The sequence below is a fragment of the Mus caroli genome, chromosome 17 (genome assembly GCF_900094665.2).
Source record: "Mus caroli chromosome 17, CAROLI_EIJ_v1.1, whole genome shotgun sequence".
Taxonomy (NCBI): Eukaryota; Metazoa; Chordata; class Mammalia; order Rodentia; family Muridae; genus Mus; species Mus caroli.
This window is the reverse complement of record NC_034586.1, coordinates 31,349,841-31,364,351: the sequence shown is the minus strand read 5'-3', so window position 1 is coordinate 31,364,351 and position 14,511 is coordinate 31,349,841. Positions and strand designations below refer to the sequence as shown.

Genomic DNA, 14,511 nt, shown 5'->3' with positions numbered 1-14,511 from the left:
CCCCCCCCCCCCCCCCCCCATCTCTACTCCTCTAGACCTCTTACCTGGCAGACATAGCCACTGGGCTGGGGCACACAGGTAGCCCCGTGATGGCAAGGATTAGTCTCACAGGGGTTCACATTATCCTGGCATAACTTGCCTTGAAATCCAGGAGGGCAGCGGCAGAAATAGGAGGAGCCCGTGTCAATACAGAGGCCTCCATTCTGGCACAGGCCAGAGATCTCTATGCCTGGAAAGACAGACAGACAGGGATGCATCTAAGTTGGTTGAGAGGATGCCCCTGACCCAGAGTGTTCCACAAGAGACTGTGCGGGTGAGATGTTGGTGCAGTTGGGCGGTATTGGCTCACTCCAGGGGTATTTCGACCCTGGTAGAGCCGGGTGGCTCTGGGTGAGGCCTGGCCCTAGTGTTTGGGTTAAGTCTTGTCTGGGCCGTTGATATTGAATATGGTAGCAGAGTAGAGCTGTGTAGGACTGTCCTGGGTGTTGAACTGTAGAATAAAATACTCTTGGCTGTTTTGGCTGTGGCACAAGCTGTGTGGCTGCTTTGAGGGTTTCGACATAAGAGGACACCCCTCCCCGCCGCTCTGTTGGTCCTGGGTCTGGTACCTTGGCTCATCGCGGCCTTCTGGCAGGACACTGGGAGGTCACAGAGAGCCCCTGTCCATCCCTGGAGGCACAGGCACTGGAAGGAGGGCCCACTCTGGAGGCATCGGGCAGTGTGTGGACAGGGCTTCCGGGCACACAAGTCTATCAGAGTCTGAGGGTTGGGTGAGAACAGGAGATGGGAAGGTTTCTGGGACTCAGAGATGAGCCTCTCCAATTGCAGCTCCCTCAAAATCGCTTCTAAGGTGACTTGCTCGCAAATGGCCCAGGCTGGTGACTCTCTCTGACCTCTGGCTTCACATTTCAGAACAGCCTCCAGGATGAGAAATTTATCCTTCGTATATCCTCACCCACAGGCATGTGTGTGTGTGTGTGAGTGCACGCGCGCGTGCATGTAGGGTAGGGTCTCATCTACCCCAGGATGGCCTCAAACTTGCTATGTAGCTGAGGCTGGCCTTGAACTCCTGATCCTTCTGCCTGTGTTTCTCAAGTGTTGAGATTATAGACCTACACGACTGCACCCTGCTTTTCTTTCTTTCCTTTACCTCACACCCAAGTGAGATGCTTCTGGACCTCCACACATCCCTTCATGTGTCCGAGTTTCCCTGTTGCCCATCCTGTAGATCCCAAGATCCCAATACCTAGAGCTCTCCGGCCTCCCTCACTGACACATCTGGCCTATGGCACCTCACCTGGCAGCCGCTTCCTGTATAGCCAGGGCTGCAGAGGCAGCGGGCCCCTCCAGGTGTGTCTTGGCAGGTTGCCTTGTTCCTGCAGGGGCTGGACAAGGCAAAGACAGCACTGTAGGAAGAAAGTCTGTTCTGGGAGACTGGAGGTGTATAAGGTGAGGCAATAGGTGTGGTGGTGGGGAGATAGTGGGGGAGGGGCAGCCACAGGGCAGGGGGCTGTGATAGCACCGAGCCCAAGGATAGGTAGAGCGGGTCTGGGGGAGGCTGAGGGTTCCTCTGCTCCCTTTGGGGGCCTCACAGCACGGCTCCCTTACCTGTCTGCACAGCTGGGGTTAGTCTTCTCCTCACAGTGCGGCCCCTGGAAGCCAGTGGCACAGAGGCAGAAGAAAGTGCCAGGCTTGTTCACACAGGTACCCCCATTGAGGCACGAGGCTGGAGAGAGGAGTCTGTGAGGGTTTGGCTTCCATGCCTGTAATCTGGCTTGTGACCTTGGTCACACACAACACAAAGGATACCTCTCACCAATACAACTTACTTTTGTGCTGCTATCTAACATTTGTTTTGTATATTTATCCATTTATCTATTTATTTAATAAATAATTTAATAAGATGTACACTTATATACATTATTCATGTATATATACACATGTACGACTTTATATTATATGGCAGGGTTCTGTACATGTCACATCAGGCATGTGGAAGTCAGAGGACAACTTGAAGGGTCAGTTCTCTTCTGCCACAGGAGTTCTGGGGCTTTAGGTCAAAGGCCTGGACCCTCAGAACCATTTCTCAACCTCTAATGTATTTGTTTAACAGGGTCCCTTTGAAATGGACGCATAAGCCAAGAATGGCCTTGAACTCCTGTTCCTCTGCTCTGCTTCCATTCCCTCGAGGACTGGGGTTGCATCGGGTACCACCCTGCCCTGTGATGCTCGTCATTGAATCTAAGGCTTCTTGGGTACTAGGCATTCCCTCCACGACTGAACTGTATCCCCAGCCTACAGTCAAAAATGTCAGAGCAGGGGCTGGAGAGATGGCTCAGCGGTTAAGAGCATTGACTGCTCTTCCAGAGGTCCTGAGTTCAAATACCAGCAACCACATGGTGGCTCACAACCATCTGCAATGGGATCGGATGCCCTCTTCTGGCGTGTCTGAAGACAGCTACAATGTACTCAAGTAAATAAAATAAATAAATCTTTAAGGGAAAAATAAATATCAGAGCAGTGTTACACCCCACCCCCTCACAGCCCAGCTCCTGTAACCAGCTGTGATTCAGACGGAGGGCAGCACTTACCAGACACACAGTGGTCCACGGCAGTCTGGCAGTGGCGACCTGTGTGACTTGGAAGGCAGGTGCAGGAATAGCCCTCAGGACGGATGCTGCAGGAGCCACCATTGAGACAGGGCCCTGAGTGACAAGCTGTCACCTCCTCACTACAGGTCAACCCTGAGGGAACAGGTAAGCTCTGAAAACGTGGGGTTCTCTTCTCTCTCTGTCTTCTTGCTCTCCTAGCCTATAAACTCCCTGCTCCATCCAGCCTCTTCCTTCTACCCCCTAAGAGTCACCTGTGTCCCCCACAGCTCACACCAATTCTCCTGGAAGAGATTTCAGCCACAGGTGTGATTAGTGGGGCTGCAGGCTGCAGTGTATGTGATATAGGGAAGACTCACCCAGGTAGCCTGCAGGGCAGGTACAGTTGTAGCCAGACGGCTGTGGGTGGCAGGTCCCCCCATGGGCACAGGGTGTGGAGATGCAGCCACCCAGTTCTGTCTCACATTCTGGTCCAGTCCAGCCCTCGTCACACACACACAAGGATCTGGCCATAAAGAAGAAGCGAAGAGTCCTCTCTTTCCCTCCCTGCTTTGTTGACTGGACTCTGGACTGCCCCTATTTTGGCTTCGGGAGTCTCATTAGCCTCTTTCTCTTTCCACTAAGAGTTACTTTACAGCCGGGTGTGGTGGCTCACACCTTTAATCCCAGCACTTGGAAGGCAGAGGCAGGCGGATTTCTGAGTTCAAGGCCAGCCTGGTCTACAAAGTGAGTTCCAGGACAGCCAGGGCTACACAGAGAAACCCTGTCTCGAAGTTACTTTACTTGTTATTTTTATGTTTGTGGGTGTTTTGCCAGCATGCATATCTAGGCACCATGTTGTGCCTGGTGCCTGTGGAGGCCAAAATAGAATGTCAGGTCCTCTGAACTGGAGGTACAGATGGATCTGAGGTGCCACGTGGATGCTGGGACTCAAACCCCTGACCTCAGCAAAAGCAGTTAGTACTCCTAACCACTGTAACTTCTTGGAGGTTTCTCCAAGGTCCACTCCCTTTAAAAAAAGGGTCTCAGCTGGGCCGTGGTGGCGCACGCCTTTAATCCCAGCACTGGGACGCAGAGCCAGGAGAATCTCTGTGAATTTGAGGCCAACCTGGTCTACAGAGCTAGGTCCTAGACAGCCAGGGTTACACTGAGAAACCATGTCTCGAAAAACAAAACAAACAAAAGGAGAAGGGAAAGAACGAGAGAAAGAAAGATAAAATGAGGGGATAAAAAGCAGGGAGGGAGTCTTAGGTAGCTCAGGCTAGCCTCTGAGCCTCCAAATTACTATGTAGCTGTGGATGAGACATTCTGCCAACTAGACAGACTCTCTCTCTCTCTCTTTGTGTGTGTGTGTTTGTCTGTCTCTCTGCCTATTTTCTGTCTGTCTCTCTGTCTCTGTATCTCTCTCCTTTTCTGTATCCCTATCCCTTTCTCTCCAGGGTCTCCTGTAGCCCAGGCTAGCCTCAGAGCTCACTATTTAGTGGAGTGTTGCCTTGGTACAGATCCATCTGCCTTTCCTTGGATTCCAGGCAGGTGACAACACACCTGGTTTGCCCTGTGTTGGGAAGTGTCCACAGGAAGATGCCCATAGGTATTAATGTAGGGAGGGATGAAGCCAGTCTCCTCTGTGCTTTGACCCTCTTCTCTTCCTTTGTGATGCTCAAACCTCCCCTCCTTAGGTACCACTCCTCAGCTGTGCCCTCCCTTTCCCAAGGAAGCTTGGTGTCTCCTTCCTGTTCCCCCATTAGTCCTATCCCACTAGTCTGTTCCCTGCCCCTGCTGTTCATCCTAGCTGAGGCATGATGGAAGGAAGACTGAAGGGGTTACCTCTGGCAATGGCCATGGTGACAGGGGCAGTTGTCCTCAGCAGGAACACAGCCAGGACTTCCGTCAGGGCAGAGGCAGGGGGCTCTGTGTTCCTGACCTTGGCATTGCTGTCCAGGTTGGCACATGTTGGGGGTGCACAAGGGAACCTCACAAAGTTGACCTGTGTGGGAGGGTTTGGGGAGATGAGTCTACGAGGAAAGAAAGTCCCTTTGTGTCCTGAGGGGTCAAAGGTCACCTCCAGGTGTGGCTTCCTCACTGTGCACAAGTCCTTTCTTCACTTTCACTCTCTCTTCCTACGTCCTTGTCTTTGTGCTGTACCTCGCTGTGCTCTGAGTGTGTGTGTATATGATCGTGTCCTGTTTGTGTATGTGTATGTATGAGTATGTGAGTGTTCGTGTGGTGTGTGTACCTATGATGTATGTGGTGTGTGTGAGGTGTGTATGTGTGTGTGGTGTGTGAGCTGTATATGTGTGGTATGTGAGTATGTGTGGTATGTGAGTATGTGTGAAATGTGTGGTATGTGTGATGTGTATGGGTGTGTGTGCATTTGATGTGTGTATATGAGTAGGTGTGTGGTTTGTGTGTGTATGTGTGTGTTATGTGTGGTATGTGTATGACTGTGTGGTATGTGTGACTGTGTGGTATGTATGTGGTGTGAGGGTGTGTGTGTAGTGTGTATCTGTGGTGTGTGAATGCTGGCGTGCATGGGCCACAGGCGCACAAGTGGAGGTCAGACTTCTTGTCATCCATGTCCCCCGGATTCTGAGTTCTGAGTGCAGATTGTCAGTTTACGATTGTTTGCTTTTACCCACTTGCTTATTTATTCATCCTGTCTTGTTTTTTTCTGGTGCTGGGCACCCCAGGGACTCCTGCATACTCAGCAAGGTCTTTGCTTCCTAGCCACGCTCCTAGCTCTCACTGGCCAGTGTATGGAGGGCCGTTCTCATTCTGTTTTAGTCATCCTGACCATGCAACACCCACCAGTGGCCTCCTCCTCACCTGCAGCGGGCTCACACACCCTCCCAGTTCTTTCTCTTGTCCCCTGACCTGTGAAACCGGGACGGCAGAGGCAGAAGAATGCTCCGGGAAGATCAAGGCAGCTGGCTCCCACGGGGCAGGGATCACTAAGACATTCGTCCACTTCTGTCTCGCAGTGTGGCCCTTCAAAGCCTGTGGCAGAGGGGTGGGTTAGGAATCGCACAGATGGTCCCCTCTTCTAGTGACTGAGCCTCAGTTACCTGGGAGACACTCGCAGTGGAAGGCTCCAGGCTGGTCTCGGCAGCGCCCCCCATTGGCACAGGGGGTGCTGCTACACTCGTCCATGTCTTTCTCACATCTGGCGCCGGTGAATCCTGGTGGGGGAGGGGACGGGAGGGAGGGTGTTCAAGGACGTGCAGAGAGGCACAGGGTGAACAAAGGTGGGTCTTCTGAGGAGACTCTAGGCATTTGGGCAATACGGGAGAGAGTGGAGCTCAGCCCCTGCTGGCTACTAGGCTTGCTGGGCTGTGGGCAAGCTACCCAGTTTCCCTTCCAGCTCTCATTTCTTCCTGTGTAAGAAGTAGGGATGGAGCCTGGGCCGGGAGTATGGCTAAGAGGCAGAGTGATTACCCAGCATGTGTGAGACCCTGCCTCCTGTCCCCAGCATTGATACAGAAAGAATCTGTCCCTGGGCTGGAGAGATGGCTCAGCAGTTAAGGGCACTGGCTGCTCTCCTAGAGGTCCTGAGTTCAATTCCCAGCAACCACATGGTGGCTCACAGCCATCTACGATGGGATCTGGTGCCCTCTCCTGGCGCGCAGGTGTACTTGCAGATAGAGCACTCAATTTTTCACAGAAGTGAGGCTGGGGTGTAAGCAAGGGAAGGCGGGGGAATGGGTGGGAGAGTTGGGGGAGCCGAAAAGGAGGAGGAGAAACACAGGCTGCTTTGGGGGCAGGGGGCTGGTCTCTAGGTTCCCAGGGGACTGAGGTTGTCTTGGCCAGAATCTTCACCCACCAGGAAGGCAGAGGCACTGGAAGCCGTTGAGCAGGTCATGGCAGGCAGCTTGGTTCAGGCAGGGGTTAGAGGTGCACTCATTGACCTCCACCTCACAGAGCCTCCCTTCCAAGCCTGAGGACACAGATGGGGTGAGAGGTGGCCTCAGCCAGGGCCAGTGGGCTTTCTGCCTGGGGTACCTAGGCTCTGAAGCAGCTCTGCCTTGGACTTGCAGAAACCCCCATCCCCCTTCCCCCTGCTTGTGCTGTCTTGATGAGCACTGAGACTTAGCGGCTCAGAGTGGGGGTGGGTGGGTGGGTGGGCAGGTCCGCCTCCCTCAGGCTTAAGGCTCAGGGAGCAGGGGACCTGCAGGGGGCTGAGAGGAAGTGCCTTTGAAGTCCTTTCTGTGTACCTAAGAGGTGGGGCTTGCCCATGGGCTGCCCAGCCTGGAGATTCTTGAAGTATAGATGGGAAATGGACATCTGCCTGGAGGGTGATTCAGCCCTCATGTACTACCTAGGCCTCTGTACTGTGGGTGGTGGTGATGGTGGTGGTGCTGCTGGTGGTGGTGCTGCTGGTGGTGATGATGGTGGCGGAGATGGTGGTGCTGCTGGTGGTGATGGTGGTGATGATGGTGGTAAAATGGTGGCACTGCTGGTGGTTGTGATGGTGGGGTTGTGGTGGTGGTGGTGCTGATGGTGGGTAGTGATGGTGGTGGTGGTGGTAGTGGTTGTAGTTATGGAGATGGGGATGCTGTTGGTTGTGGCCATAATGGTTTTAATGGTTATGGCAGTAGTGATGGTGTGGAGAAGGAGGATTTGAAGAAAGGCATTAGGACAGCAGAGTGGCTCCCATTTTCCACCCTTAGGTTTATCTTGGTCTCCATGACCTCATGGTCAACCTCCTCACCTCTCTGCACCCCCCCTTTCCTGGGGATCTGCCTTGACACCCTCGCTTCATGTAACTTGTCCCTTGGATGACCGAACAGTTTTCCCACGTCTCTGTGCATGTCTATGCATGGCCTGAGCCACGATGCATGGGTAATGCCTGGCATCCAGTAGGGAGTGGGGTGGGGAGGTCAGCACTGCTGAAGCCCGGGTGGAGGCTGGGCTCTGCTCCTCACTGGAGGCGTGACCTTGGGTAAGTCACTCCCCATCTTTGTGTCCAGTTTTTTAATTATGAGATGGGGATTCCTTCTTGATAAGACGGTCATGGTGGGCATGGTGTTGGGAGCCTTCCAGCATCCCTCTGCTACTGCACCAATTCCAGTGCACTGCCTATGTGGTATTTCAACGCTTTGCACTTCATCTCTACATTGGAGAGTGTGCGATTAAGTGTGTGTATGTGTATATGTGTGTGTATGTTAGTATATGTGTGTGTGTGTGAATTCTGGGCTCACACATGTACTAACTGCCTTTCTGTCCTCTTTGGCTGATTCACTGTGTACAGTGGACCAGGACGCATACTCTGTGATGATCATGAAGTGGGTGGAGCACCGTATCCCTGAACTTCAAAGTGTACACTTTCACTGCAGGGCAGCTTGCCCTTCTAGGGGTGGTGTAGGGAGAGAAAGATGCTTGCTGGATAGCCTGATGCCAGTCACTCTGGCTAGGCAATTCCCCTTGGGTTCAAAGTTAGTTCTCCGTCTCACCCACCCACAGTCCCACCCAGCTCTACCTGGTGGGCAGAGGCAGTGGAAGGTTGCAAGCAGGTCCAGGCAGGTGCTGCCCGGGTGGCAGGGCTGTGACAGGCACTCATTGTGGTCAGCTTCACAGCGGGAGCCCGTGTAACCAGGCAGGCAGAGGCAGTTGAAGGAGCCAGGGGTGTTGATGCAGGAGCCGCCATGTTCACAGGGACTGGGTCCTTGCTGGGCTGGGAGGAGAGAAGATTTGGGAGTCCATGGGGGCTGGGGTGGAGAGGACAGGGAGTCTAAACTGACAGGGAAGGTGTGGGGGGCGCACCTGTCTGTGGAGATGAGAGAACTGGGAAGGGGGCTGTGTATTTATAGTGGAGGATGATGGGGCAATGAACTCTGGAGAGTTCAGCGCTGGGAAGAAGAGCTGAGCCAAACCCAGACTCAATGCAGAGAAAATGTGAAGCTGTTTTGTTGTTTTGTTATACACACACACACACATCACTTTGTGTGTGGGCACACGCACGTGTGGGTAAGCACACAGGTGTGTAAATGTGAAGGTCCAAGGCTAATGCTGGGAATTCCCCTCAGCCACTCCCCGCTGCCCCACTCACAGAAACAGGGGTCTCTACATCAGACACAGAGGTTGTGGGTGTAGCTACTCTGTCCAGTCAGCTTGTTTTGAGCACCCCTTGTCTTTTGCCTTCTGAGGCTGGAATTACAGAGGGGCCCTCATGCCCACTTGGTACTAATGTGGGATCTGGGGATTTGAACTTGAGTCCTCCCTCCCTGGTGGCTACTGCTTTAACCATGGACCTCTCTCTGCAGCCCCACCAGGGACTCATGAACCTCTGGAAGTCCCAGAACACAATATGTAGTTGAAACTTTCTCCTGCTTTGGGTTCTGGGATTACATGTGCCACCATGCCTGGTTTAGGTTTTTTTTTTGGGGGGGGGGTGCGGTTTGCGAGACAGGGTTTTTCTGTATAGCCCTGGCTGTCCTGGAACTCACTTTGTAGACCAGGCTGGCCTCGAACTCAGAAATCCGCCTGTCTCTGCCTCCCAAGTGCTGGGATTAAAGGTGTGTGCCACCACCATCCGGCTGGTTTAGTTTTTCAGTTTGATAAATCAACTGCCCTGCCTGTCCTCTCTTGGTAATGGAGGGCTTGGCTGGCCTCAGGGGCTCTGCGGGGACCCTTACCCATTTGGCACTCATCCAGATCTTGGTGACAGGTGGATCCTGAGTAGCCAGGCTGGCATATGCAGAGGGTGGAGCCTGTCAGAGGGTTGGTGCTGCACTGGGCATTCACATGGCACGGCTGGCTCAAACACATGTCTTCCAGGTGGCACAGGAGGCCTGTGGGAGACCGAGGGCAAGGCTGTAGCGGCCCCTTGGTGCTCTCTTTTGCCCTCCATGCCTCCTCCACCATGCCCTCCGTCTGTACCTGTGCGTCCAGGTGGGCAGAGGCAGGAGAAGGAGCCCACACGGTCGATGCAGGTGGATCCTGGGGCACAGGTGGCGGCCGCACAGTCATCCAGGTTCTCCTCACAGCCTATGCCTCCCCAGCCACTCACGCACACACAGTGAAAGCCGCCAGCTGTGTTCTGGCAGGTGCCACCGTTTCTGCAGCGAGGGGGACCCCGGGCTTCACATTCATCTATATCTTCAGAGCAGTCCCAGCCTGTAGGGGCATGGAGAGGGGACAAGGGCTGGCATTGGGAGCCTGGTGGGCAGGGAGGCCGGGAGCAGGCACTAATGCCGCCACAAATTTGCTCTGAACAACTCACCCTTCCATGTCTTGGGGCAGAGGCAGGTGTAGGTGTCCAGCCCATCCAGACAGGTGGCCCCGTTCTGACACTGGTGCCTGACACAGTCATCTGGGTTCATCTCACAGTCCAGCCCCGTGAAACCTGTCAGGATCATGGAATCAGTCATGGAGCCTGTACGCCATTTAACAACCTCAATATCATTATTTATTATTGCACCAACTCTTTCACTTACATTATCTCTAAGTCTATAAATTCCACTACCAATACCCCCACCCTCTAATTAATTTAAATTTAGGAATTTTATTTATCTTAGCAATACCAAGCCACCAGCATATTCCATCTTATGATCAGGATGAGCCTCCAACTCAAAATATTCACTGTTTGGTACACTACAAGCTCAAACAACATTCTACGAAGTAACAATAGCTATTATTTTATTGTCAGTCCTATTAATAAGTGGCTCATTTTCTCTACAAATACGTATTGCCACTCAAAGACACACCTGGCTTATTATTCCAGCCCGACCTATAGCTATAATATGATTTATTTCAACCTTAGCAGAAACAAACCGAGCCTGAGGGGGCGGGGGTGGGGTGCAGCAGAGCCCCAGGAGGCTTTACCTGGGGGACAGAGGCAGAGATGAAAGGTGAAGTCTCCCTCTGGGACCAGCTGGCAGGTGCCCCCATTGAGACAGCTTCCAGGTCGGCAGGCTCCCTTCCTGAGCTTGCACTGGGGACCTTCCTGCCCCACAGGGCAGAGACACTGGTAGGAACCCAAGGTGTTATGACAGGAGGTGCCCTGAGGGCAGGGTCCCGGCTCCAGGAAGCACTCGTTGATGTCGTGTTCACAGGTGTGACCCTCGAACCCAGGTGAACAGCGGCACTGGATCTGGGGGTATGTGGCCAGGCACACGCCTCCATTGGCACAGGGGTTGGCTGAGCAGAAGTCTCGGAGCTGGCATTGCTCACCTGCAGCAGGGCACAGGGTTGGAGTGGGGGAGGGGGCGGTTTCAGGCACTGCCCTGGTCTAGTTTATGCATCGAAGTGTGCTCAGCGGTCTGTGTGCAGGAGCCCTGACTGCGTTCCCCTTTCCCGCCTGTTTTCTCAAGCCCGTTTACCCTGGTGCTCCATGGCCTGTCTTTGTTCTGCTGTACATTAGGTAGGAGGCTTGTGTGCGGACTGCTCACACCCTCTACTTTGGAAAGCACAAGTAGCTAACAGTGGGAGTTTTACAAATTGCCTTACCTGAGAACCCTTGGGACAAGGGTTCCCTGCAGTGGTACCCTGCTGCGTCACTTTGACTCTCTGAGTGGATTTCTTGTTGTTGTTGGTATTATTGTTCAGATTCTGGTTTTCTTTAAGTCAAGGTCTAATATTAGCATTATCTAAAGATGACTTCAAACTTCTCCTCTTTCTCCTTTTTTGATGCAGGGTCTCTCTACATAGCCCTGGCTGTCCTGGATCTTGCTCTGTAGACAACACTACTCTCTAACTCACAGAGATCCTCCTGCCTCTGCCTCCTGAATGCTGGGATTTACTGCTGGGCCACCGCCCAGCCTGACTTTGAGCTGCTGATCCTCCTGCATATACTTCTTTAGTATGGGCGTGTGTTCTAGCCTCTACAGCTGAAGTATGCACCATTGTATCAAATGCCAGAGATTCATGCATGCTGGGCTAACACTCTGCTGGCTCAGCTACCATCTCCAGCCCTGTTTTCTACTCTTTTGTTTCTCTCCTTCCACAGTATGGTGTGGATCCCACAATTGAACTCAGGCTGCCAGGGTTGGAAGCAGGTGCTACCCACTGAGCAGTCTTGCTGGCCTGACTGTCCTGTTCTTTACTTTTTTCCATTTTACAGATTTTTTTTTTTACATGTTTACGGGTGTTTTGCATATGTCTGTATGTCTGTGCACCACATGTGTGCCCAACACCTGCCGTGGCCAGAAGGTATGTCCGTGAGGGAGTTTACAGATTGGGATAATTGAGGTGGGGAAAGCTACTCTGAATGTGGGCAGCACTATTCCCGGATTGCTGTTCTGGACTTGCATAAAAAGCAAGCAAGCCATGTACCAGCACTTATCTATGTCTGTGTGCTAGTTAGTCGTGTCTACCAATTTGCCACAACCCAGATCACCCGAGAAGAAAGCCTCAGTTGAGGAATTGCCTAGGACAGGTTGCCCTGTGGGCTTGTCTTTGGGATTGTCTAGACTGATAATTGATGCAGGAGGGCTCAGCCCACTGTGGGCAGCACCATTCCCTACGTGTGGCACCATTCCCTAGGTGAGGGTCTCAAACTATGTAAGGCAGGAGAAAGCTAGATGAGACCAAGCAAGCAAGGGTGTTGCTGTTCTCTCTGCTCTTGACTGTAAATGTTGTATGATCTGGCAGCTTTGGGTTTCTGCCTTGACTGTTCAATATTGGGCTGTCACCTCTACCAGGACTTCCCTGCCAGGATGCTGAACCCTCAGACCTTGAGCCTGGATAAAGCCTTCCTTCCTTCAGGCAGCTACTGCCATTGTGGGGAGTTTAGTCTCAGCAACAAGAATGACTGACAGGCTCCTCCTGTTTGTACTTACCTGTCCACCCAGGCTCGCAGGAGCACTGTGGGCGGCCTGAGGCCTGAACATAGCAGTGACCTCCGTTGGAACAGAAAGAAGGTGGACAGAGCTCTTCCAGATGGGTTTGGCATCGATCACCAGTGAAGCCAGAGGGGCAGGTGCAGGAGAAGTGAGGGGTCAGTGGAGAAGTAGGACTACGGAAGCCTGGGGGTGTGGGGAGCAGGGCTTGGCAGCTGCCACCATTCTTGCAGAGTTGGGTATCCCTGCAGGGGTCAGGAAACTGGCAAGTCTCACCCAGAAATCCAGGGGCACACCTAGGGGTAGAGGGACATTTCAGGCCAGTGATTCCCCCTCCTCCTCCCCATCCTGTCTCCCCAGGTCCCGCTCCTATGATGCACACTCACTGGCAGATCCCTTGTCCCCGAGACAGCCTCAGGCAAGTGCCTCCGTTGGCACAGGGCTCTGGGGATCCTCCACACAGAAGCTCTGTAGAAGAGACTGGAAGATGAGATGGAGACCAGGGCCCAAGGGCCTCCAGATGACTTGCCCTTCCTCCACCAGGTCCTCCTTACAGGCCACTGACCAGCAGCTCAGCACTCCCCCACCCCCACCCCATGTTACCCAGGTGCATGGTTCTGCCTTCACACCCCAGTCCCAGTCTCCACAGGGTACCCTTGTCCCAGCCTAGTCCCAGGCTTTCCATTCATAGCTTGTTATTCTTCCCACCCCTTTCCTGTTTATTCTCCAGTCTCCCAAGTTCAATCCCCCGGAAGTAGGGCAACAGGGCTTAGGAGGGAGCCAAGGGCGCTCCTGGGATGTGAATGGCTGAGATACCTAAGGGATTTCCTTCAGGAAAGGCCAGCAATGAGCCACTGGGGGTGGGGACATCTGGACAGAAAGGGAGCTGGTGGGCTTTTCTCTGTCTCCATCTCTTGCTTCTCACTCCCCTCTTCCCCATAACAGGCAGTCCATTTTTCCTCCTGTTTGTCTGTCTGTCCCTCTTACTCCAGAACCAGCTGGCTTCTCCCTGGGCATGGACACCCTCCTTCCCACCCCACAGCAGGCACCACCCCTAGCACCAGGCACAAACCTGGGTCTCCTGTAGCCCCGGAGTCAGTCAGCCTTCCCTGCAGGTTGTCCCCATTTGAGGGGACAGAATCTCCTCCCTCCAGTGTCCTTTCAGAGCCTGGGACTTGGCTTTCTTCCCTGACCTCACCAAGCATCTCCCCAAGAGAGAAATGCCCCCACCCCCTCACCTCTGGTCAGGATGACAGGGAAACTGAGTGGCAAGAGCAGCAGCAGCAGCAGCAACTGGGGCTGCATTCCAGAGCGCCTGCCCCTGTCCGAGATCTCCTCTCTCTCTTCAGGCAGGGACCCTCAGAGCCCTTGTGGCCAGGCAAGGCCACCTCCTCTGCCTCTACCGCCCTTCTTCCTCCTGAGCCTGCTGCATGCCTCAGTCTGAGCTGTTTCCTGAGTCACACAATGTCCTGGACACCCTACTGATGGGGGGGTGGGGGGAGCGAGAGGTTGGTGTGTGTGTGACGGAAGACAAGTGAGAGTAAGAGAGGGGTGTGGCTGGCCAGGAGGGGAGCTGGTTTGCTCTTAGGGCCCAGGGTGGGGGGTCAGCCAAATGGGGGAGTTCCTGTCATTTTAATGGTCAATATGGCTTCCTTTTCACAGGACTGGGAGTGGTAAGGGACTGCTACTGTGACCCAGGAAGGGCAGGTCATAGACAGAGGTGTTGGGACAAGGAGATGATTCTCAGTTTCTGGTGTGACACACCCTCTTTTCAAAGGAGCAGCAACTTGTCTTGAACTGAAACTGGTCACTTTGGCAACCTAGGGGATCTTTAGACCTTTCCTTGGCTCTTTCTGGGGGTGTTAGTTTTTTAAAAAGGTATTTTGAGACAAGATCTCACTGTGCGCATCAATCATCCTGGCTGTGCGAATCATCCTGGCTGGCCTGGAACCCGTGGGATCCTTCTGCAGCTGCCACCTGGTTGCTGAGGTTACAGGCACGTGACTCCATGCCTAGCTTCTTCCTGGGGAGTGGAGAGGACGCTGGGCCCTCCTCCGAGTGGAGATGGAACCCAGGCTTCCTGTGTTCTACACTGATACTTTACCACGAGTCTGGAGGCTTGGCCT

The 14,511-nt window shown here is 53.5% G+C and overlaps 1 protein-coding gene across 2 annotated transcripts in view; it reads right to left on the bottom strand.

Moving 5' to 3' along the window:
* The window catches only part of Notch4 (notch receptor 4), a 24,404-nt gene extending 10,563 nt beyond the window's left edge, over nt 1-13,841 (bottom strand). The window contains exons 1-18 of one of the 2 annotated variants that reach the window (XM_021185856.2): nt 13,624-13,841; nt 12,772-12,853; nt 12,386-12,681; nt 10,431-10,778; nt 9,829-9,951; nt 9,486-9,722; nt 9,242-9,397; nt 8,086-8,280; nt 6,430-6,543; nt 5,675-5,788; nt 5,484-5,606; nt 4,437-4,596; nt 2,969-3,114; nt 2,592-2,744; nt 1,609-1,726; nt 1,298-1,385; nt 609-759; nt 45-229 (exon numbers count right to left, since the gene is read on the bottom strand). In XM_021185856.2, coding sequence (XP_021041515.1) covers nt 45-229; nt 609-759; nt 1,298-1,385; nt 1,609-1,726; nt 2,592-2,744; nt 2,969-3,114; nt 4,437-4,596; nt 5,484-5,606; nt 5,675-5,788; nt 6,430-6,543; nt 8,086-8,280; nt 9,242-9,397; nt 9,486-9,722; nt 9,829-9,951; nt 10,431-10,778; nt 12,386-12,681; nt 12,772-12,853; nt 13,624-13,690 — 2,856 coding nt within the window. In that variant the 5' untranslated portion in view covers nt 13,691-13,841. The remainder of the gene's footprint in view (nt 1-44; nt 230-608; nt 760-1,297; nt 1,386-1,608; nt 1,727-2,591; nt 2,745-2,968; nt 3,115-4,436; nt 4,597-5,483; nt 5,607-5,674; nt 5,789-6,429; nt 6,544-8,085; nt 8,281-9,241; nt 9,398-9,485; nt 9,723-9,828; nt 9,952-10,430; nt 10,779-12,385; nt 12,682-12,771; nt 12,854-13,623) is intronic. The other variant, XM_029471297.1, reaches the window with a different exon arrangement.
* Between the last annotated feature and the right edge of the window lie 670 nt (nt 13,842-14,511).